This window comes from Argopecten irradians, chromosome 2, assembly GCF_041381155.1.
Source record: "Argopecten irradians isolate NY chromosome 2, Ai_NY, whole genome shotgun sequence".
Lineage (NCBI taxonomy): Eukaryota > Metazoa > Mollusca > Bivalvia > Pectinida > Pectinidae > Argopecten > Argopecten irradians.
Window position 1 is genome coordinate 51,215,592 of NC_091135.1, and position 27,400 is coordinate 51,242,991.

The 27,400-nt window shown below is 35.0% G+C and overlaps 1 protein-coding gene across 1 annotated transcript in view; it reads left to right on the forward strand.

Moving 5' to 3' along the window:
- The first annotated feature begins 2,427 nt into the window (after positions 1–2,427).
- The window catches only part of LOC138315848 (uncharacterized), a 78,470-nt gene continuing 53,497 nt past the window's right edge, over positions 2,428–27,400 (forward strand). Inside the window, exons 1-12 of the mRNA XM_069257149.1 lie at positions 2,428–2,549; positions 18,372–18,445; positions 19,617–19,653; positions 21,045–21,089; positions 21,670–21,828; positions 22,352–22,480; positions 22,968–23,144; positions 24,094–24,437; positions 25,271–25,442; positions 25,540–25,675; positions 26,875–27,037; positions 27,252–27,390. Coding sequence (XP_069113250.1) covers positions 2,525–2,549; positions 18,372–18,445; positions 19,617–19,653; positions 21,045–21,089; positions 21,670–21,828; positions 22,352–22,480; positions 22,968–23,144; positions 24,094–24,437; positions 25,271–25,442; positions 25,540–25,675; positions 26,875–27,037; positions 27,252–27,390 — 1,600 coding nt within the window. The 5' untranslated portion in view covers positions 2,428–2,524. The remainder of the gene's footprint in view (positions 2,550–18,371; positions 18,446–19,616; positions 19,654–21,044; positions 21,090–21,669; positions 21,829–22,351; positions 22,481–22,967; positions 23,145–24,093; positions 24,438–25,270; positions 25,443–25,539; positions 25,676–26,874; positions 27,038–27,251; positions 27,391–27,400) is intronic.

Consider the following 27,400-nt stretch of genomic DNA (forward strand, 5'->3'; position numbering starts at 1 on the left):
ATCACTTGGGGTCACAGTAATAATTTTGGTAGGAATGAAACTGTTGACTTGTTCGGTGATTGAATCTATAAAAAACGAGTTAAATGTGTCAGGGTCTTGAAGTCATTATTAGGGAGAGCATTATTCATACTTTCAAAATCAGCTTCATCATATTTTAATAAAGTTTTTTTCATAAGTCACCTGTTTAAAAACAGTAAGAGAAATTTGAGCATGAACTGATGAATGGTCACTACAGAATGGTGGTGATACAAAAGGATTAGTTATAAGGTTGGGGTTGTTAGTAATATCGATGGAAGTGGCACTATTAGGTGTTATTCTTGTAGGTTTATTGATAATACTAGCAAAGTTTTGTTAAATAAGGAGTCTTGATAAATGATCATTTAGTGGTAAATTTAGCATATCAACATTGATATCACCTGTAAGTATAACATCTAGTGAAGTATCGGTAGCTCTCTAGTTAATGTATCATCAAGTTTACCCCAGTATTCAATATTACTATCAGGTCTATATAATTTATCAGAACCTCTTACCAGTGTAACTCTACATCATCTCCTTCCAAATCCCTTCTTCTCTTCAACACGACTGTATTTTTATAATAGACAATACATATATGTAACCCCACCCCCAGGCCAGTTGTTCTCTCCTTTCTGTAAGGAGCGACATTAAATGGTTCCATTTAAATGTCATTATCAAATATCATAGGATTTAAGTGAGATTCAGTTATACATACATTGTCATTATCTTCAAGCTCTTCTTCAATCAGAGAAACACTTTCTTTCTTTTCCCGCCTTACTATATTTCCTTTCTTCACTTCTAATTTGGATTCTCAATAGACAAGACGATCATCTTTGCCCTGTCGTCGTTTCAAAGCATATTGTTATAAACGTCCCTTGTGCCATACACGTGGTAAGTGAATAATAATTTTACTTTGCAAATACGTTAATTAGGCTAATGTAAATCATTGGAATATGTAATTCAATCTTTCTTGATAAGTGAATTATCTATTTTTCGTATAGTTTCCTCAATCGATCATTGTCGATCGAGTATCATAAGTTTGTATTATTTGGACGTGGTATGTAGTGTATAATAAATGTATTTGATATTAATATCAAACACCCCTTTAGTTTTACTCACCGTAACTTGATATTTGTATATGTTGTGGAGATGTGTGAAATGGTTCGATAATATGTAAACCTTTCCAATCTAAAAAAGAGTTTTGTAAGTGTGAGTGTAATCACTTTGAGTGCGTTCGATTGTGTATTAATTAGTGTTATTTGTATATTTCATAAGGACTGACTAGATTCTAAAACCCGGCAATAAAAAGATGTAAATGAAACCACTATTTCCTTGTCGTATGTCGGTGTCGGCTCTCCAAGAGAAACCCACTAAAAGCTCAATTTTACTAATATTTGCCTAAGGGTACCCTCTGAACATGCAAGCAATAACAAAACATACCTCACCATGTTATTTTGAAAGTTATGACCTTTTAAAAATTGGAAAACTGAAATTTGAAAAAAAAAAAAAAATACGTAAAAATGTTAGGATTTCTAAAATATTTATGCACGTTAATACACATACATATAGCTGGCCACGTTTAACAGTGCATTAGCAAACAGTTTTGGATAATAACAACCATTTTGCCTAAAGCATATGGTCATTTCAAAGCGAAAAAGGGAATTATTCTGAAATATTGTAACGGGGCAAGATTAGTGTGCCGCCAGCCTGGCTCCAACCGGCTAGCTGGACTTACTGGTCCGCCGTTCTCCCGACCGAGCTAAAGGGAACTTTCTCTAGCGCGAACATAGAAGGCGATCGTATCGCTGTTTACAATTAAACCCTGCTACAATATAGATATATATTATAATAAAAGATGCATTTACTTAAATGCTTTTTTTAGACATTGCTTAACCGGGAGCTTTGACATAAATCTTTCCGTAATATTGATGATTTGAAATAATAGGAGGGTAAACTGATCACATTCAATGTCATGGTAACATAATATCACCTAATATGCAAACATCTACAATCACGTGAGGCGCAATCCGATGATTTCAAAACCTGTTAGTCGTGTCGTGTTGTAATGACAACGAATCTAACACAACAGTATGCAAAATGTATCATTCATTTGACCCCACGGTCTGCCAACGGTTGTGCAATGAAGGCAAGTATAACAAAATAATCGGTAACAATGAAAAATGAATAATGCACCCTATAATAATATGTCCGGGATACCATAAAACTTGTTAATGAACACACCTAACATCATAACCTAATTCCCACTGGAGGTATTCATTACCATTTATAAGCAATTTAATGCATTCGTTTGGAATTGCTCTGACAAATATGGCAATCGTTGCACTGATAGACACGGTCACACGGTTGGGTGATGCGCACGGTTGACAAAGATCAATAATATTGTCGGTACCTTTCTCTTCGGCATCAGATCAGGTGGAAGAAGCTTAACAAGAAAGATGCGTGGTTCAACCTGATACCATCGGAAAGAAAAAAGCAGAAGAGTGTAAAGATGAGGCTGGAAGTGCCATTATCGGGTAAATATGTATATTTTATCTTCCTTATCGGAATATTCCTTGTCTAATTTATATTGATATGTGACTATATGGGAATAATCTGGCAAACATTATTACGTTAAACGTCGTATTGACAGCTACATGTAGAAAGAAGAGAAAGTGTAATATCCTTCTTCCAGTTGTCTTTCACGATCGTATAATATGGGCAGCAAGTACGATGATACCTGCACGGCAAGCTCATAGTGAACTAGATGACGTATTCTCTGAAACATGAAAAATATGTTAACCATACAAAAAGACAATTTCAGGAATTATTTGAAGTCGCACCAACATGTTTATACCAATTATTATCTAAAGTTACAATGCAGTTATCAGTATAAATGCTTTCCGCAGATTTGTTTTTTTTTATTTCGTACGATCAACATTTAAGAAACTCAGCAACTTCGATAAAATTCAAAGGTGCAGTGGTGTGATTGTACTACGTGTGCACATCGTGCTTCCACCACCCGCGCCCCGCACATAGGGTAACGAAAATGTTTTTCATTTCTCATCTCATGAACTATATGAACATAGGGTAACGAAAATGTTTTTCATTTCTCATGAACTATAAACAGCTAGCTATTGATTAATCAAACTCCAGAACATCATCTTGTTACTATATATTATTGATATAAAAGTCTGACTAAAACGTAGTGTAATTATGGAAAAACATGTCAGGTTTACGCTTACAGGTCTTGTCTTGTATGAGACCGATTAAGAACCTATGACGATCATGTACCAAATGATAGTACACATCTGGTACGATGCAGGTTAACAGATTCTACACTGGTATCGTGAGAGAAACCATGTAAATATCAGATGTAAAATAAACCAGTTCCATATCAACTACCGAAAACAATATCTAGGTGCAGAACCCTGCGCATTAGAAGAACTGATTATCACAACTGAAAACATAAGAAAAACATCATAATCTGAAATACAGGAACCAGTAACCAAAATCAGAAACACAAGAACAAATATTCATAACCAGAACTTCATAATCAGAAACGTAAGAAATAAATACTCAGAGCTAGTAATAGAGGGACCAGTTACGGGATCGGAAACATAGTAACCAGCAATCAAAACTAGAGATACAGGAATCAATATTCATTACCAAAACACCATAATCAGGAACATAAAAAACAAATATTTAGAACTAGAGACATAAGAACCAATAATTAGAAACAGAAAGATAATGACAACATAATGATATATAAAGAAAAATATGATAATCAACGTTTTAACATGATGTTTAACATAACATATTATTCACATATAAAGAAGCATAAACACCAAAAACAGCAAACACGACTTCTGCGACTTCAAAGCATTTTTGACTGTGATTTGATTCCGCGACTAATGTGATTTCTTCTCTGTTACACAATACGAATTATCATAACCTCGAGCGTCATAAAACGTACAAACATCGGTATAGCCTCTCAAAGCGTACAGAAACACAGCCTCTCAAAACAAACAAATATCCGCATAGCCTCTCAAAGCATGCAGACATTAATATAACTTCTCAAAACATACAGATATCCACACAACCTCTCATAAGATACAGACATTCCCACAGCCTCTCAAAACATACAGATATCCACATAGCCTCTCAAAGCATGCAGACATCCACAAAGCCTCAAATAACATACAGACATCTACACACCCTCCATAGCATACAGACATCCACACTGCCTTAAAAACATGCAGACATCTACACAGCCTCTCAAAGCATACAGATATCCAAACAACCTCTCATTAGATACAGACATTCCTACATCCTCTAAAAACATGCAGACATCCACACAGCCTCCCCATAACATACAGACATCCACACAGCCTTTCATAACATAGACATCCAAACAGCCCCTCATAACATATATACATCTACACAGCCTCTCAAAGCATACAGATATCCAAACAACCTCTCATTAGATACAGACATTCCTACATCCTCTAAAAACATACAGACATCCACAGGGCCTTTCATAATGTGGACATCCACACAGCCTCTTTCATACAGATATCTACACAGCCTTTCATAACATAGACATCTACACAGCCTCCTATAACATACAGACATCCACACAGCCTCTCAAATCATACAGACATCCACACAGCCTCCTATAACATACAGACATCTACACAGCCTCTCATAACATACAGACATCCACACAGCCTCCTATAACATACAGACATCTACACAGCCTCTCATAACATACAGACATCTACACAGCCTCCTTTAACATACAGACATCTACTCAGCCTCTCATAACATACAGACATCTACACAGCCTCCTATAACATACAGACATCTACACAGCCTCTCAAAACATATATACATCTACACCGCCTCTCAAAAACAGACAGACATCCACACAGCCTCCTATAACATACAGACATCCACACAGCCTCCTATAACATACAGACTTCTACACAGCCTCTCATAACATACAGACATCTACACAGCCTCTCATAACATACATACATCTACACAGCCTCCTATAACATACAGACATCTACACCGCCTCTCAAAACATTCAGACATCCACACAGCCTCTCAAAACATACATACATCTAAAAAGCCTCCTATAACATACAGACATCTACACCGCCTCTCAAAACATTCAGACATCTACACAGCCTCTCATAACATACAGACATCTACACAGCCTCCTATAACATACAGACATCTACACAGCCTCTCAAAACATATATACATCTACACAGCCTCCTATAACAAACAGACATCCACAGAGCCTCCTATAACATACAGACATCTACACAGCCTCACATAACATACAGACAACCACAAAGCCTCTCAAAACATACAGACATCCACACAGCCTCTCAAAACATTCAGACACCCACAAAACCTCCCACAACATTCAGACACCCACACTGCCATACATAACATACAGACAACCACAAAGCCTCTCAAAACATACAGACATCCACACAGCCTCTCAAAACATACAGACATCCACAAAACCTCCCAAAACATTCAGACACCCACACTGCCACACATAACATACAGACAACCACAAAGCCTCCTATAACATACAGACATCTACACAGCCTCTCATAACATACAGACATCTACACAGCCTCCTATAACATACAGACATCTACACAGCCTCCTATAACATACAGACATCTACACAGCCTCCTATAACATACAGACATCTACACCGCCTCTCAAAACATACAGACATCCACACAGCCTCCTATAACATACAGACATCTAGACAGCCTCTCATAACATACAGACATCTACACGTCCTCAAAAAACATACTGACATCCACACAGCCTTTCAAAATATGCAAACATCCACACAGCCTCCTATAACATACAGACATCTACACAGCCTCCATATCATACTGACATCCACACAGCCTCCTATAACATACAGATATCCACACAGCCTTTCAAATCATACAGACATCCACACAGCCTCTCATAACATACAGACATCCACAAAATCTCCCAAAACATTCAGACACCCACACTGCCACACATAACATGCAGACAACCACAAAGCCTCTCAAAACATACAGACATCCACACAGCTTCTCAAAACATAAATATACAGAAATTTAGAACGAATATGCATTGCCTTCTATACCTTTTGGTCGGGAACAAAATGGTCCCTATATGTCGTAGTGGAGTACTGCCTCAGAAAATCACTCAGGCACAGTTTTTTTTATATTTGTAGTTGTTTTCCAATTACATTTAGCGTATACATGCATTTTTATATTATATTTGTTCCAAGAGAAATATAACGACCACTTTTAATATATATTTGACAGTCGAATTCCTAATTTGTAGACTTGTCGAATACTTTTCCTTCGAAATGACCATCATATTTATATGTAAAAATGTCTCGCTGTGAATTTGATATTTTGTATGGTTTATTTTTATTGACTTGTAGCTATAGGTAGATGGTATCAAATAAGTAAGATAAAATGCATGCAGACATTTTAATAATGGTTTACACAATGATTTTTATGCTCCATTATTAGTAAAAGGCACGAATTGTAGCTCTAAAGACGACACCATCATCGGTGTTAACGTCTTTTGAGCTACGATATTACAGCTAACATACATCCCCACAGACTCAAAAAACACACAGTCATCCATACAGTCTCTCGAAACATAAAGACATCAACATAGCCTCTCAAATCATACAAACATCCACACATCCTCTCAAAACATACAGACACCCTCACAGCCCCTCAAAACATACAGATATCCACGCAGTCTCTCTTAACATACAGACATCCACACAGCCTCTCAAAACATAAAGACATCCACTCATAACATACAGATATCCACACAGTCCCTCATAACATACAGACATCCACACAGCCTCTCAAAACATATATACATCCACACAGTCTCTCAAAACTATCAAACATCCTCACAGTCTCTCAAAACATACATACATCCACACAGTCTCTCTTAACATACAGATATTCACACAGCCTCTCAAAATATACAGACATCGACATAGCCTCTCATAGCATATATATATCCACACAGCCTCTCAAAACAAAGACACCCACAAAACCTCTTAAAATGTTCAGATATTCACACAGCCTTTCTTATATACACACATCCACGCAATCTCTTATTACTTACAGACATCCTCATAGCCTTTTAAAATATACAGACATTCACACCGACCCTCAAAATATACAGATATTCTCACACAGCCTCTCATAACATACAGACATCCACAAAACCTCCCAAAACATTCAGACACCCACACTACCACACATAACATACAGACAACCACAAAGCCTCTCAAAACATACAGATATCCACACAGCCTCTCAAAACATTCAGACACCCACAAAACCTCCCACAACATTCAGACACCCACACTGCCATACATAACATACAGACAACCACAAAGCCTCAAAAAATACAGACATCCACACAGCCTCTCAAAACATACAGACATCCACAAAACCTCCCAAAACATTCAGACACCCACACTACCACACATAACATACAGACAACCACAAAGCCTCTCAAAACATACAGACATCCACACAGCTTCTCAAAATATAAATATACAGACATTTAGAAACGAATATGCATTGCCTTCTATACCTTTTCGGTCGGGAACAAAATGGTCCCTATATGTCGTAGTGGAGCACTGCCTCAGAAAATCACTCAGGCACAGTTTTTTTTTATGTTTGTATTTGGTTTTCCAATTACATTTAGCGTATACATGCATTTTTATATTATATTTGTTCCAAGAGAAATATAACGACCACTCTTAATATATATTTGACCGTCGAATTCCTAATTTGTAGACTTGTCGAATACTTTTCCTTCGAAAAGACCATCATATTTATATGTGAAAATGTCTCGCTTTGAATTTGATATTTTGTATGGTTTATTTTTATTGACTAGTAGCTATAGGTAGATGGTATCAAATAAGTAAGATAAAATGCATGCAGACATTTTAATAATGGTTTACACAATGATTTCTATGCTCCATTATTAGTAAAAGGCACGAATTGTAGCTCTAAAGACGACACCATCATCGGTGTTAACGTCTTTTGAGCTACGATATTACAGCTAACATACATCCCCACAGACTCAAAAAACACACAGTCATCCATACAGTCTCTCGAAACATAAAGACATCCACATAGCCTCTCAAATCATACAAACATCCACACATCCTCTCAAAACATACAGACACCCTCACAGCCCCTCAAAACATACAGATATCCACGCAGTCTCTCATAACATACAGACATCCACACAGCCTCTCAAAACATATATACATCCACACAGTCTCTCAAAACTATCAAACATCCTCACAGTCTCTCAAAACATACATACATCCACACAGTCTCTCTTAACATACAGATATTCACACAGCCTCTCAAAATATACAGATATTCACACAGCCTCTCAAAATATACAGACATCGACATAGCCTCTCATAGCATATATATATCCACACAGCCTCTCAAAACAAAGACACCCACAAAACCTCTTAAAATGTTCAGATATTCACACAGCCTTTCTTATATACACACATCCACGCAATCTCTTATTACTTACAGACATCCTCATAGCCTTTTAAAATATACAGACATTCACACCGACCCTCAAAATATACAGATATTCTCACAGCCTCTCATAACATACAGACATCCACAAAACCTCCAAAACATTCAGACACCCACACTACCACACATAACATACAGACAACCACAAAGCCTCCTATAACATACAGACATCCACACAGCCTCTCAAAACATTCAGACACCCACAAAACCTCCCACAACATTCAGACACCCACACTGCCATACATAACATACAGACAACCACAAAGCCTCTCAAAAAATACAGACATCCACACAGCCTCTCAAAACATACAGACATCCACAAAACCTCCCAAAACATTCAGACACCCACACTGCCACACATAACATACAGACAACCACAAAGCCTCTCAAAACATACAGACATCCACACAGCTTCTCAAAATATAAATATACAGACATTTAGAACGAATATGCATTGCCTTCTATACCTTCGGTCGGGAACAAAATGGTCCCTATATGTCGCAGTGGAGCACTGCCTCAGAAAATCACTCAGGCACAGTTTTTTTTTATGTTTGTATTTGGTTTCCAATTAAATTTAGCGTATACATGCATTTTTATATTCTATTTGTTCCAAGAGAAATATAACGGCCACTCTTAATATATATTTGACCGTCGAATTCCTAATTTGTAGACTTGTCGAATACTTTTCCTTCGAAAAGACCATCATATTTATATGTGAAAATGTCTCGCTTTGAATTTGATATTTTGTATGGTTTATTTTTATTGACTAGTAGCTATAGGTAGATGGTATCAAATAAGTAAGATAAAATGCATGCAGACATTTTAATAATGGTTTACACAATGATTTCTATGCTCCATTATTAGTAAAAGGCACGAATATTAGCTCTAAAGACGACACCATCATCGGTGTTAAATTCTTTTGAGCTACAATATTACAGCTTACATACATTTCCACAGACTCCAAAAACACACAGTCATCCATACACCTCTTAAAACATACAGACATCCACACAGCCTCTCAAAACATACAGACATCCTCACAGCCTCTCAAAACATACAGACATCCTCACAGCATCTCAAAACATTCAGACATCCACACAGTCTCTCAAAACATAAAGACATCCACACTGCCTCTCAAATCATACAGACATACACACAGCCTCTCAAATCATATAGACATACACACGGCCTCTCAAAACAGACAGACATCCACACAGCCCCCATAACATACAGACATCCACACAGCCTATCAAAACATTCAGACATCCACACAGTCTCTCAAAACTATCAGACATACACACAGCGTCTCAAATCATATAGACTTACACACAGCCTCTCAAATCATATAGACATTCACACACAGCAACACAGTGCACACAAGTGAGGTCTAAAATGGACATGGCTGTTTAAAGGACGCTTATCTTGTGAATCAAACCGAATCAAAAAGCTTGTACACGAAATCGTTAGTCAGTATATGACTTCACGTAGACATGTTAGTTTATTAATTATAACAGTTTGGGCGAAGAGAAATGATTTTTCCTCAGTGGAAAATGGTAATGACACTTTGTTATATATTATATTGGTCGGCACGAAGCTACTCATAACATGCAGATATCCACACAGCCTCCCCTAACATACAGACATCCACACAACCTCTCAAAACATACATACATCTACACCGTCTCTCAAAACATACAGACATCCTCACAGCCTCTCAAAACATTCAGACATCCACATAGTCTCTCAAAACATAAAGACATCCACACAGGCTCTTAAATCATACAGACATTCACACACCCTCTCAAAACATTCACACATCGTCACAGCCTATTAAAACATTGACATCCGCACGGTCTCAAAACATACAGCCATCCACACTGCATATCATAACATAAGACATCCACAAAGCCTCTCAAAACATACAGACATCCACACAGCCTCTCAAAACATACAGACATCCATACAACCACTCATAACATACAGACATCCACACGGCCACTCAAAGCATTCAGATATCCACATAATCTTTAAAACAATAAAGACATCCATACAGCCACTCAAAACATTAAGATATCCACACAGTCTCTCAAAACATACAGACATCCACACAGCCACTCAAAGCATTAAGATATCCATACAGTCTCTCAAAACAAAAATACATCTACACATTCTTTCAAATCATACAAACATTTACACAGTCTCCCAAAACATACAGTCATCCACACAGCCTATCAAAACATTCAGACATCCACACAGTCTCTAAAAACATACAGAAATCCACAGTGCCTCTCAAATCATACTGACTTCCACACAGCCTCTCAAATCATACAGACTTCCACAGAGCCTCTCAAATCATAAAGTCATCCACACAGGCTCTTAAATCATACAGACATTCACACATCCTTTCAAAACATACAGACATCCACACTGCCTCTCAAATCATACAGACTTCCACACAGCCTCCCAAATCATATAGACATACACACAGCCTCTCAAAACATACAGCCATTCACACACAGCAACATAGTGCACACAAGTGAGGTCTAAAATGGACATGGCTGTTTATAGGACGCTTATCTTGTGAATCAAACCGAATCAAAAATCTTGTACACGAAATCGTTAGTCAGTATATGACTTCACGTAGACATATAAGTTTATTAGTTATAACAGTCTGGATGCAAGAAAATGTTTCCTCGTCAATAGAAAATGGAAATGACACTTTGCTATGTATTTTATGACACTTTGCTATGTATTTTAAGATACTTCCATATATCAAGTAATATGCGTTTAACGTTGATAATGACATTTATTGTATAGCTACCCTTTAATGATGTCTCTGTTTGAGCTTTGTTTTACGTGTTACGTTGTCATTCGCAATAACCAGTTGTTTTTTTCTTCGATATTTTCTTCTGTGTTTTTAAAAAATATAATTATCACGTGTATAATTCACTATCCACAGTCGGTTGGCTGTCAATGCCAGTTGGTAATACATATGCTATAGGAATGGCGTTTTTTGGTTAACATTATCATCTGCTTGTTCAGTTCTTAGACCGACATCACGGACACCCTTACTGAAATTTTGGTGATTTGCAGTACTTTTTGACAGAATTTTACTAGATAAAGCCGTACTATGTATCAATATTGATTTATATCTTTACGTCTGACTGATATAAAACAAAATTGAAATTGAGCGAAATTCTCCCTTGTTCAAAATACATTATTTTTTTATTTACTCTGAAAGTCAGAGTATTCATGACTAATTAATGAAAGAACAAATCAATAACACAACTTCTCTTTTATGTCTTCGAGTATTGTAAAGTTCAATCCAGACGAATAGTTATGAATCTACCAATAAACAGGGATATTTACATTTTGCCATAGCGACTCCTATTACTCTAAGATTAATCGTGATCTGCATTATGAGCCAATAAATGCAGCCTAGACTTGGTGTAGTAATAACTACATAAATGGATGTGTTTACTAATACCATGTTAGTCCGCGCTGGAAAATTGACATTGTAGTTGACTGAACCAGTTTGGTTATAAAAAAAAATCTTTAAAATGTCTGGATAATTAAAAGTAAACTGAATAGCTATTAAAAAACATTGAAATTTTGTTATCTTTTCAATTTTTTATAAGGACTATTTTTTATTACGTTGAACTCGGCTGTTGAGGTTAAATGGATGAAGCTGGAAATTCAAATGTTCACTTGCATTTAAATTATGATTTACTTTGAACTAGAAAATCAAATGTAAATATAAAATAACGGGCGCTATGAATATTTATCTGCCACCCAGATATGCAAAAAGACAGGGATAAATGGTCATTATCAAATTAAAATATGTGATTGTCTAACATACTAGGTTTATCAATATAGAACAAAAGATAATATGTCAGCGGAGATAGATGTTCTTTACGATTAGATTATGATGATTATGGTGGTGGTGGTCGTGGTTGTCTACTAGTATAACAGTCATATGATATTCAACATTAAAAATATATATAAGCGATACATTCTAGATTACAGTGTTTAACCGATAATTCATATAAGGTCTGGTTTCACTACATTACGCAATGAATAAGGCTAACATATTATTGCTTATCGAGACAAACATGCTATATCTATATTTTCCTTTCCACTCGTATTTCTAGTCATAAAATACACACATGCCATATTAAATGAAATGGACAATTTTATAAGATAGTAAGATATCAAAAGATTAATGTATGTAAATGGTTGGTAATGGTAATTTTCTTTCAAAGTAATTCGTATCCATCCTGTCAATCATTAGGTAATGCAATACTAACACAGTTGATGAGTAAACACGTTATACAGCGACTAATTGAAATTCTACGGGTTGCAACAAACGAATGTCCTTAAAAAACACTAGAAAATCGTACTCGGTTAGATTGTCACTCTTTGTATGGTCAATGTCTATATAATATCATTGATTGAAATTAACATTTGAAATAATATTGACTTGAGTAATGTTTCAAATCGTCCTCACATCAAGGTTACTTTCCACGCATGGCTAATGAAGTTCTATCGTTTTCTCCTAGAGAAGAATCTTTTCACGAATCAATATATATGTAAATAAATGAAACCTTTATCGATTTATTTTGCGCAACTATAACATTAAATCACACCATTACTCTGCTTCTGTTTAATTCCCTGACAGAACATATACAGTATCAGAAATAGATATTGAAAAAATACATAAAACTGTGGATTGTGCAACTTTTATGACGTTAGACATTGTTCTTACTTAAATCGCATTTTTTAAATGATACTTTCTGTCTCAATGTTCTGGGATGGTGCGTTTATAGTTTCATTATTTAAACAATGCTTGTTATTATGTTGCTATAACAACTGTGAGTTGTAAGGTTTGAATATGTATAATACATGTGGATATTTTCCCATACGTCATCCAAGTGTTAAGCTGGTCTTAAATACATTCTGATATTTTTGCTCCAACCGTCATTTGTGTGCTCCAACCGTCACTTTTGTGTCAAGGCCATCAAACACGAACATGTAGTAGTATAATTTTATAATGCAGGTGAACCACTTGGTTCCATCCCGAGTGATAAAACGATAAAAATACAAACCACATACATATCGAGTACCAAAACCTTTATCATGATTTAGTCTATACACATTTTGTTTGTTTGTGTGATTAACATCCCATTAACAACCAGGGTCATTTAAGCACAGCCTCCCATATATGCGATGTGTAGCGTGTATGTAGTGTGCGTTGTGTGTTTTGGGAGGCTGCGGTATATTAGTTTGACTTCTTGCATAGTGGAACTCCTTAATATACTCTTTTATAGTGCTATATCACTGAAGCAAACTGCCAAAAACACCTTTCAACACACACCAGCCGGTCACATTATACTGACAACGGGCGAACCAGTCGTCCCACTTCCTGTATGTTTAGCACTAAGCAGGAAAGAAATGAATGCATATGTGGATATGAAGGTTAGGGATATTCTACCCGAAGTCACAAAATTCTACCCGAGGCTTGCCTGTGATCCCGAGAGTATAATATCACTACGAGGGATGTTCCGAAATTAATGTTACTTGTGCAATATTTCGTGGAAATCGTGCTAAATAGGCTTAAAACTACCTCGTGGCGATAGCGTGATATCTGAAGCGTGATATAGGTAAATGTCTCGCTCACAATAACACTGACCTTGGTGCAGTGTTCATTGTTTTGTAGCGCACTCATTACACTCTATACAAATATGGTTGGCAAGAGAGTTGAAAACGTAATTGAAATTAGGGCCTATATCAAAGGTAGGTCTCTACTTGGCTTAAAGTCGGTGGATATTCATCGTGAGGTGTGTGATATATATGGGAAGGGTCAAATGTCATATATGACTATTTGTAGGTGGGTTGCTCGATTTAAGTCGGGACACCAGCAGCTTAAAGATGCTGCCCACACAGGTCGCCCTGCAACAACAACAACAAAGCATAACATTGAACTAATTCGGCAAATCCTTGAAAAAGATGCAAGGTACACTGTCCGGCAGTTAGCTAAAATGACAGGCTTGTCTTTAGCACGTATTCATTGCATTTTAAAGAAACATCTTACGCTGGGCATGATCAATGTCAGGTGGATACCCCATTTACCGACTAACAACCAAAAGAGGTCCCGGGTTGACAAGGCCAAATCCTTATTGAAGAAATACCCATAATACAGCAAAAAGGCTATTGATAATTTGGTCACAGGTAATGAAACATGGGTGTATTTTTTTCGAATTTTTTGCTCTAATCGAATCTGGGCAAACAAAAACGCCAGGCGCCCTAGCATTGCTCAAAGAATATGCACCGTGAGGAAGGTTTTGTATGTCACATTATTTGATAACAAGGGTCCAATCATTCAAATCCCTGTTCCAAAAGGCAAAAATGTCACAGCGAAGTATTGTAGAGACGTTGTACTTCGAAAACTTAAGAAAGTCTACAAACGCCGCCGCCCACAGACAGGTTTGAAGTACCTCAGGCTCTTACATGGAAATGCGCCAGCGCACAAGGCGCGCATTGTAACGGAGTTTTTGAAGGCAGAAAAGGTTACTGTCCTCCCCCATCCTGCATATTCACCAGACTTGGCCCCCTGTGACTTTTTCTTGTTCCCCAAACTAAAATTTCACCTGTCTGGAACAAAATATAAATCAAGAAATGCCCTTTGCTCTGCCATTTACCAGTATCTTATGAGTATACCAATTCAAGAGTACGAAAACTGTTCCCAAAAGTGGATCGATCGGTTGAAACGATGCATAAATGCAGAGGGGGAGTACTTCGAGGGACAGGGCAAAGTAAAATGATCAGAATTACCTATATCAAAGAGAAATCAACAAAGTAACAATAATTTTGGAACACCCCTCGTATTCTTCATATCCACACATACAAGGTTTTTTTTCTACCTTGACAATATATTGTAATTTTGCAATTATGATATTCCGCTATTTTGAAATAAAATCGACAAAAACCGTCACTACGAATCAATATATGAAAATTGCGTGACATTTTCAACGCAAATCCCGTTGTTTGCATCTTTTAAAGTAAAACTGGCCTAGTTTCTGAAAAATATGTTCAAACTATGCCGGTAAAATAGTAACTTCGTTGACGCTTTGATGTCACGAGGCTGTATCATAGCCACGCAAAACCACCTCGGGCGACATGAGTGTATTGTCGGATACCAGCCAGTGTTGCACCTGTAGGTATGAAAGAAAAAAATAAAACCAGAAGTAGACATTGTTAACACAAGAGATACAGATCGTGGCGCGTTGATGTAGCCGAAGTCCTTACTAAATATATCTAATAAGCATGCCATACACATATTTCGAATGTATCAAGCACTCACACAGTTAATCAAAAATCCAAGGTAACTAACGCTTAAAAACAACTGATTTCGGTGTCGACTTTTTTCGTATTGTTTAAACTATTTCATTGTTATTTATATCCGTGATGGATATCTATATGGTTCTGTGTTAACCATGCTTCAACCAGTTTCATTACGATTTATTTATAAGAAAAAAATAATCGAGGACTTAATACGCAAAATAGTAATGGCGTGGACAATTCAAAACTACGCAAGTACATGTAGATACATATTTACAGGCACGTTATACACAGGTGTTTGAATTACTTATATGCCCCACATTGTTAATATTTATTAGATGGATTTTGTGAAACATATTCTATATACATATATTTAACTAGATAAACCAGTACAATCAAAGTCTTACTATCAATGAAATTATCAAATAATATAGTTTTATTATCAGTATAAGGATAATGATTAAATCGTTGGTTAATAATGACACTTTGTTTTGGTTCCAGGTTTACCATTCCCATCGATCAATTTTTTTAAACACAAAAACATTTAATACCCCAGACATGTTATACATCTTAAGGCTGCCATTGTTTGGGCCTTGGGGTCATCCTACAAAAATATAAACAAATGTCCCAAATTCACCCACCACTTACATGCATCTAATAAATCATTACATTCATATCATAAACATAGACATTTATCACAAAATAACATCATTTTCACTCAATCTTTCAAAGTCTATTGATAATTAACAGATAGATAAACAAATTGTTTAGCAACTGTTCTAGAATATCAGATCAGCAGATAAATGTAGTCTATATAAAAATCATCTAATGTTTCTCATTATATCAACAGTTTGTATATATCAGTAGAAGATATATTTATTAATTCTGTTTTAAACATTAAAATATTTGTTGGATGCCATGCCATGGTAAAGTTAATTCCTGCATGTTGTTTTGTTTTTTGGATACTTGTTTTATGTATTTTGTGCATTTTAATAGGTATTTTTTCAATGCGGTTATGTTTAAGTTTGTCTTCTTTTTTGACATCAAACATACACAGTATTTTGAGTAAATTATAGTAAAATTGATAGTCAAATTTTCTTTTATTTCCACATCTGCAAAACAAAATTATACCCTTTTTATGTCTAAATGCAAAGCTGACTGTGATGTATCAAAACCCCACTGTGTAATATTATCCCATATTGGTTCAACTTTTAGGCAATTCCAAAACATATGTTCAATTGTCTCTATCTCTTCATTACAAAGGTTGCATGTGTCATTTGGTAGTCTTTTTATCATTTTTAGTATGAGGTTGTTGAAAGTATTTTTTTTTTTTACAACAGTTAAATATAGATGTATATTCATCTATAAATTTTCATCTGAAACGGATCCCTTTTTCTCAAAGATCACTTAACTGTCACGTTGTTCTGGTATCCATTGTGTTATATTTATTTTAATGATCCTTTAGATCAAGGCCATTTTCAAAACATAACCTGATGTTGTGTTCCTTCTACGCATGGACAGGTCTCCCGTTCGATCAATACCTCAGATTGAAATACCCTGCCACGAACGTGTCTGTTTATAGAAAGACTAGAGTATATATTGTTAATATTTAATTCCTGTCATCAGTACCTTAGATACGAAATACACAACACTAGATAAATATTGTGTGACTGCGGATGATTTTAACGTAAAAAAAACATTTGTACTCACTTGAACGTAGATACATATACTTTAGGTATGATTTAAAGAGAAAACGTAGGTACGTCAACCTAGTGCTATGGCCATGATAATGCTTATTGCAGTGTGCGTCATTTGTTCAATGTCTCTTTAACACTGCATGCGTACGAAAATAGGGGAATTTCACATCACTCTACTGAACATCTATAAACTAAGTCAATCTCCTCTAATATTACAAATAATGCAATTATAATTCGTTATTTTCGTAAATGAGTGTGGTGTGTTCCAATCCGACCACATTTAAGTGAAAAGTACACCAATTATTTCCCATTGCTTTGTTTAAGTCGCTAGGCAGTATCAGGAATTTGATTTCATTCTCAGTCTTATTACTGGGACGAGGAGGCTGACTAAAGCTTAACATTGTGTCACATGACACATGTGTAAAACGATTTTATTTTAATTCAAATGTTACACCAATATTTTCATGGTATATTAGAAACATTTGTTGCAAGTATAAAGGTAAGATTTGTTTACATATTTTGCGAAAAAAAAATTCAAGGTTTACAGAGATCTTATTTCTTCATTTAATTAAATTTAGGTAAGGTAAATGAAAATAGCAAATAATCACAAAAAACAACAATAAAAAGTTAATTTTCACGTTTGTGTGGCTGATTCACATCTTATTATGGTTTGCAGCATTCCTTATCTTGCTAATGAATGCGACACTGGGAACGGCAATAGCTGACGACGAACAATGTGCAGAAAATGAAGTAAGTGATACAATATAATACCTCTTGTTAAGTAACTTTAACAATACTGTCCAAACCATCATGGATCACATTAGCACTATTGAACCCATCTCTTAATACTTATTACGTTTACTAACAAAACAAAAGTGATTATAATAAAAATACAATATTCTAGGACAAAATAAAAACAACAAAAACACTTGATATGATTATTGTGACCCACAAAAAATAATGAAACTAGGCATTCCCGTCATACTAGTTCGAGTTATCGAGGTTTAACTGTATTTAAAATCGCACTTAATCTAAACCAAAGGGAATAGCTAATATATAATATAAGATAAACCTGCTATAACAAATTCATAAACCTGTTATGATATGGTGCAATATAACAGAGTCAGTTTAACGATAGAAGGAAACTCACTATGGGTAGAGAAGTTAGGAGAGCATTTCTTATTCGAATCCCCCAATGACAAATTCACTGTTAATTTCAGTCCCTAAAACCAGTGTGGCGTACACTACAAAGAAGACGCATGTTTATTTTATAAATTGATGGTAAAGGGAAATGAACATTTGAAGGTCCTGTCAGAAGCTATTATACACATAATATGATCTAGATTTATTCCAATTAGGTCTATAGTTCAGACAAAGCGGTACGGTAGTATAATAACAATGTACACTACAATAGCCCTCACTTTGATAATGCTTAACCGCCGCGGGAGTATCAATAGACCGGAAACAGGTCACGGTCTAGATACTATTAAGCTGTTTAAAATGTGATATGTAATTATTTGACAAATACGTATACACAATTAAAAATATTAACTTCGAGAACCATCAGTTTAAATTTTAATATCTAGATAAATGTAAAACTTTCTAGATTTTGTTTCATAATACTAATTTTTAAAGAAAGTTTAACTTAATATTGTAACGGATTTATAATTCAGGCATACTGAAATATTAAGATTTTACATAAGGTTTTCGTTTACCTCTTTTAAAAATATTTTTTTCATATAATGCCTGTGATTTATATAGTAATCCATACTATTTACAGCCAGTTGTTTCATAGACCGCTTCGTGGCCCCTTCCAAATATCGATACTCACCTATGCACCAGAAAGTAACTATTAATTAATCTTAGTTATGATATTTTATGATTTATAATATTATTGTGAATGATCATTTTATTTTTACAGAAACTGTGTTTAACGACTGGAAAATGTGGAAATTGCGGTGAGTTCATATCTGTGTTTGCATATGTGCTAGTTTCCGTATACCATCATCGAAGTCATTATATCAGTTGCACATGGTATGCAGGCATGCTGATATTCAAATCTGAAGTTCTGCAGATGTAATATCTTAATGCTTTAAACAGTGTTGTCGTATGTAGCCATAATTTGAGAGATGTACATCAAGTTATATGTGCCTTAATTGTCCTACTGACGTATAAAGAAGAGCATTTGATATTTAATTCACCACAAAAATACCACCATTTGGGGAATTGCAATATTTTCAATGTATAGGTTTTACTTTTACAAGTACAAATAAGAGGTGAAAATGATTTATGGCAGTATTGCCGCAAATCATTGTACATCTATCTAAAGTGGAGTGAGATTAGCACTAATGGTCAGACCATGATGCCAAGTTGTCATCTACAATTTCGTTTCAACACTGTAATTGTAAATTTATTTCTGCAGGTGTGTTTCCATCAAAACACGAAATAAGAATTTTACATATTTTTCGGTTCATTTGAATGATTGTCAAAGCCTTATTTATTAAATTGATAGTTTTGAAAAGTTTATTGAAGAAAAAATAATCCGTCAAGATTTCCCCCAGTTATCGCACATATGACTTTAATGCGTTTAGTGTTTATTTCTCATTACTGTCAGTATGCTGATAGTTTACATATAGTTATTTACTGGTACTTATCGATGCTGGTGGTTCAAAATAGAAAGTGTTATTGATATTGTCCAATTTTGCCACTTGAAATATTCCTAGCCAAATTTTGCAATGATTAAAGTTAGTCACCTTTTTTCGTTTTATTTAAGGATAGAATCTTGCTTTGGTCGATTTCATGGGGTGATGAATTGAGTTCCTCTTGAAAAAAATGATTGTAGAAGTCCGTAATATTTGCTGGTTTTTTAACACCACTGTTTACATCTGGGTCTACTGAAGGTCTAGAAGGAAGCTATACCTCCTTTGGCAAAAGAAGGTCCAAAATATTTTCTTGCGCGAGGACCGGTGTTAAAAGATAACCAAGTTCATGAGCAAATGAAACAGGATTCTTAAATAGTTTCATTAAGACCAACTTCAGTGAGAAATGAAATATTAGTAAATGGTAACAAAAAGATGACATTAGCTTGATGTTTATTCCTGATACCATTATCTAATAAAGATGCGACTGATTGTTAACGATCTTGATCAATGACATATCTTTTATTTTTACTTGCAACAACAAAGGTATAAAGATACAGAATCGACAAATCTATGCCTTATCGGAGTTTTTCTCTTAAAAGTGATGACATTTTTAAATAAAATACATCTACTGACTTCTTATTGATTGATTTTATATTTTCATCAAATGGGTATACATTTTACTACATATGTGGATTATTTTTTCGAAGATATTGATGAAGTACGCCAACGACGCGAAGCCCGAGAGCCTGGAGGTAAGTTGTTTAATGGTTATGGAAAATTCTATGTCTAGGTTTTTAAATAATTTTTGCTATGGTCTAATTGTCCATCTATATTTGTATATCCTTTTTTGTCATTTTGCGTGAGAGAAAAGGAATCTATGTCCCGTCATATTTGATTTTTGTGACTGTTTATATGCAAAGAAAATGATAAAACATAAATGGAAAAGTTCATATATACATGTGTTTATAAGAGCTAAGTTCTTCTTTGTATTGAAATATATATGTATATATATATATATCATTAGTATTCTTGTCATGACACTGACGAATATATCATTATATATACTATTTTACTGATATATATATATATATATATTTAAATGTTAATTAATCACTGATTGATTCACGACGATTTACAGTTAAACGACCAGTGTTCGTCTCCTTTCCTGGACCGATGTTAGGGGAGGATTGACAACAGCATATCATATCAAGAAATAAATGTTATGTAAAGGAGAAACCATATTGGACTATGTCCGTTATCTAGTTTGCTAGACCACAATATCCTTACAAAGTCATACTTAGCCAAATATAATGCCTATTCCGACTGTTGCAGATGGAGGGATGCAACCTCTTATCGTACCGAGTTTGGTGTCTCAAAGGAATCCAGCAAAATTCAAACTCAATGATTTGATGACTGCCGTGGCCGAAACAGGTTTGACTGTTAAGTTAGATTGTCCACCGGACCGCACATTCGAAAGGAAGGTTACAATTGGTAAGTTGTCTTATATCATATCACTACTTTAAAGGGACAATTCAGACTAAGAGTAAATTAAAATTTCAATATATATCGGAAATACACCTGTACTAATGGAAATTAGATTCGTTGATTTTACTGTGATATGCCAGAAAAGCCCACTGTAGTGGGAAATGTTTAGCTTGTTGTCCGCCATTACACATTGTGGTCTGACGTATGCCGAGCCATGACCCCTTGCTTTAATTGTGTAGTAAAGATTTTTTTGTCTAGAACTACTCAAATCACTCTTACAGTAGTGTGATTACATTATTAGTTGCATGTTCTTGTCTAAACATAATTATCTTATCTTGAAGAATTTCACTACGACGGAAAAGCTGTCATTACCAGGGTCACGTTAATAGTTTGAGGTCACATATATCACACATATATCACACATTCAATAAGATCAAGAGCAAAATCTTGGGATGTTTTGTAAGAAATATTTATCAATAAATACATTGAAAATGTTAAAAGTCAATTTTGAAAATTCATTTTTTTCTAGATGGTCAAACCATTCCTCTGACACCGGATACATTGATAAATTTCGACCACACCATCGAGTTTGCATTAACGCAGGAAAGGCTTCTAACGCTATCTCCAATTTACATATGCAGAGGAATAACCGTACCTGGTAGTGTATTAGATTGAATGGCCCATCAAACTCGTTTATACTGATATGTGTATTTTGAAGTGAGTTTGTTGTATCTTAAGTTATAGATTGCGTTTATTCAGATATAAAGTAAATCAGCTAATTGCTCCGGCTGCACTGTAGACGAAATCAAATTTAAAATATTTGAAAATCTACAATCTTTTCGACAAATGAAATAGTATGACTCTTAACGAAAAAAACCCCAAGTAAAGTAATAGAAACTACCATTTCCCTCTACCGTAACCTGACATGACAATGGGACATCAGATTCTATAGGTCATAAACCCAATGTTTACTCATGTTATCTGCAGCCAAAAAGGAAAAAAAAGAGTAGGAAGGAATGAAGCTGAAAGACAGAACAGAGATAATTTCCTTGTCAAATGTGTAATAGTGCGTTACATTTGGCTTTAAAACAATAAAATTTAACGTAAACTTCATTTCTTGACGGTATACTCTTTCTTTTTGTTAGATGATAGAACATCACCCCAGAATTTTATGGTAGCTGTCGTCATTGTACCTTATTTGGCAAACGCAGCTTTCAGCGCAAATAATATAACTGTGGCACTAACGAAAATGGGAGAATCCTTCACCGTCAGAGTGGGCGATTTATTCAGGATTGACAAGCCAAAAATGCCGATCATCAGAGGTAAGATTTTAAAAAAATGTTGAAAAATGATACCATGGTGCCGGGTAACAACACATATATGTAATGTAAAATGTGTCCAATAATCAATATACGGTAAACCAACTATGTTCCTAGTTCTCGGAAATAAGTTTGTTTACAGTCCATTTGTTACTTTTGCTTTAAAATAACACAATATAATTTCCTACATATATATTTTTAGTTGACTCCATATATTCAATTTGAATATTTATGGTACAATTTGGACATTGCATGTGTTTTGAATAGTAAAACTTAACATATAGTTTCTGATATTGCTTTGTAATTAGTATTAAACATTTCCCCCAATCTTGATAAATCCGTTCCATAAGGATATTTTTCCACGTCGCGCTTAGAAATCATCTTTGTTTGAAAATTACAACTTGGTACATTTTGTACTGCGTATTTTTGGCAACAAGATAAACAGATTAATATGGAATAGAAATACGTATGTATACTTGTTACATGTTCATTGTTATGCAATCTGATATCTTATATTTTTCCCGTTATCGATATGTATTGGATGTCTGTTGTTTAGTTGGTTGATTAATGAACGTCTTATTAGTAGCAAGGGTCAAATAAGGACGTTCTTCCATGTATGCATTTTGTAGAGTGTAGGTAGTGTGCTGGTGCGTGTTTTGGAAGACTGTGGTATGTTCTTGTTGGTTTTTCTTGTATAGTAGAGTTCTTGCCCTTTTTATAGTGCTATATCATTGACACCAAGCACCACTCCTCGGAATGTCTACATTGTATGTGATGTTGACTATGAAAGGCATTGCAATCATATAAACATCATCATATTGTGATAAGTAATATTTGAGGTGTGCGGGTCTTTACCGAGTCCTTCGAATAAGTTTAATGGTTTAGTTTCCGTTAACTTTTGCCATATACATTTTGATATTCAATTGCAGTGGTATGCTTCCTATTATTGTAGAAATTGAAAATCAAATCAATGCAGAAATCAGTGAAATCAAGGAACTCATAGGCTCCACAGTACTGCGAGCTGTCGTGGAAAAATTATTCAACAGAGTCCGTGCCTATTTAGACGTCATGATCAATATCCCAGTAATCATTTCAACATCAGAGACGACAGGTGGTTTTGATATCCAAACATTCGTTGATGGTCAGCGGAAGTCGGTACTGGGGCGGACAATTAATTTAGGTCGGCTTAAAAGTCTGCTTGTCTTTAGAAAAAGTGATTTTACTGGGCTGATTGTACTAGAAGTAGCTGCCGGCTCTCCGGACATCAACGTTGTTGCGACGACAATAGTCATCGAGGTAATATCCATTGTTTTAAGTTATTTCTTTGGTCGTTACGTTATCCATATTAATCGTCGACTACTTTTTTCGGTTTTGCTTCTTAACTTTATCTAAATATAATACAAATATAATATAATCTATATATAGATATAAATTTGTATTAGGTATCAACGATCAGAACAGCTGTATATGTCAGAGATATAGTTTCCCCTGTTTTGATTAAAACAAACAACAGCTTAAGGAGATACATGACGAAATGACACCTTGGAATTATTATTAGCAATTCACTTCGATGACAACTGAATCAAGTCTGAGTCAGCTGAAACTGCTGATGTGTTTTTTATTCTTGTTGTACATATATATGCTTCCCTTTTAGAGGCTGGCTGCACAGCAAACAAAAATAGCAGGAACGACGTATAATGATCCAAGTCACAAACCCTGGTCAATCATATTATCACTAATTAATATGTTTCCAAAAGATGTCTTTCTTCTAAAATAAATTTATTAAACTTTGTTTTTCCTAGATAATATTTTCTTTTATGAAATACTTTAACAGTTACATTATCAATCACAAACGATAATTGATCCATGTCTTTAAAGGCATATTAGCTGCGATATAATCCCTTTCATATAAACTGTGACCAACAAACGAATTGTAATGTTGCTCTTCATTATCAGTAGTCACGTACCATTCTGGTATATTAAAGTTTAAAACATAACGAAAAAAAGTCAGATTTTTTCCGAAAAAACAATTATGAAAAACAATAGCATATGTAGCCTTCCATCATAATTTTTCATAATTACGACTGTCTGCAAAGGTTTTTTTTCAATGTTATTTTTTAATCCTGCAGCTTGACTACATCAATTACCCTCCATATTTCCAAGGAAAGAATCCAGTTTCACTTCGTCCACCCGCGGTCAATGTTTTTGAATTTACGGCAAGTGATGTTACGAGATTGTTTGAGGACAAAAACGGCGATGAGGTGTTTGCTGCCATATTGTACGCTGTGAATTCTAATGCAGGTGGGTTTTTGTAAGAGTTTTTTGTTAAATCGATCATAGCTTCAATATCGTAACGGACGAATTATATGGTATTTTAACATTCTTATCATTTTTAAAGGAGTTTGGCAGTTTCAAAATTTGGATGGATCCTGGGAGGACGTCCCAAAGCGAGATGTTCAACCAAAACACTCCGTGGACCTGAATGCTGTGATACTTCAACGTAATGGCAAGTTCAGGTTTACAGCTGCAGAAAAGTACGTGAAGACCGAAGTTTTAAATGACTATAGATGGATTGTTTGGCGTACAATACTATAAGGCTTTAGTGTAAGGTTCGCGTACAAAAAGGTCACAGAGTATAGAGTATAATACTCTTTCATATGTGGATATGAAGGATAGGGATAGTCTACCCGATGGTCACAAAATGTAATAAAACCCGAAGCTTGCCGAGGGTTTTGCAACATTTTGTGATCCCGAGGGTAGAATATCCTTATCCTTCATATCCACTTATGAAAGAGTATTTTTCTTTCATACCTCGACGTTTTATTGCAATTTTACAACTATAGTATCCCGCCATTTTAATTAAATAAATTCGAAGAAAATCACGACTGCAAGTCAATTTTCCATATATGAAAAATTACGTGTTATTTTCAACACAAATTTCGTGGTTTGCATCTTTTATAGTAAGACCAGTCACGTTTGTGAAAAAAAAATGTGTAAATTTTACTGAGGAATATAAATTTTGTTGACGCCGTGACGTCACGAGGCTTTATTGCATGGGTAGCCATGTAATACAGCCTCAGGCGACATGAGTGTATTGCCCTAGACCAGCCAGTATTACACCCGTAGGTATGAAAGAAAATGTGTCGAATGAATAAGAATATGCATGGTATATGCCTAAAACATGTAGCATTTGATTATTCCTTCAATAGAAATGATGGAATGCATATAAAAATGCATAAATATCATAATTATGCATAGATTCCCAACATGGTAGTATTTTAAATTTCAAACATATATCATTTATTTGAATTAACATAAATAATTTGAAATACAAACTTAATCAGTGAGTATAACATATAAATAGGTTTTGCCGTATTTGAATGCTTTTTTTGTTTTACCAATATTTTTCGTACATAAACCATACAATACAAAAAATCTTATTAAAAGTCGCATATTTCATACAAATAACATTAGCTGTTGTGAACTATTATCGCGACAAACAGAAAACATATTTTTTTTAATAATTAAAGTAAGGAAGTTTTAGAATTGTTTGTTTGATCGTTGTATATGCAACTATTATTATATTTACAAACAACTGCTGAAGTCATTATATTGTAAGGTATGACAATTATGTTTCATAATCAAAATAGAGGTACTGAATTGTTTACTACATTTTAAAATCGTTATAAGTATACTGCGAGTGACAGACATTCATAAATACTTTGTTTTTCAGCCTTACTCTAGAACAAGTGAAAGAGAACACCAACATATATTTCCTGGCTACTGACCTGTACATGTACAATCAACGGAAACCTGTCCTTCCGTTCCGGCAGACAATATCGATAAAACCATGCGATGAAACACAGGATAAAGCCACCGTATCGAACTCACCATCGGTAAAAATTTCTTACTAACCATGATAATAAACGGAACGTTTAGTATTGAAAACATAAATAGTTTATTTGTTGTAAGTTATATTTCACTGAAACCTTTAATAGAAGACGAAGCAGTTTCGTTCTAAAAGGAAATTAGACAAAATACAAACAGATAGAAATTAAAACTACTTACATGTTCATTGTAATTAAGACAATTTTCTCTCTTGTCTGACAGGAACTGTGTAATAACGGTCCACCTTCGGATCAGAGAGTTGCCGCATTGTCCATCTTCATCAGATGCCCAATAGATTGCAGTGGCAACTTGGGTTGTGGAAAGCCTTTGTCAATGGAACCATGTCCGGTCTGTCCAAATGGTAATCAAAT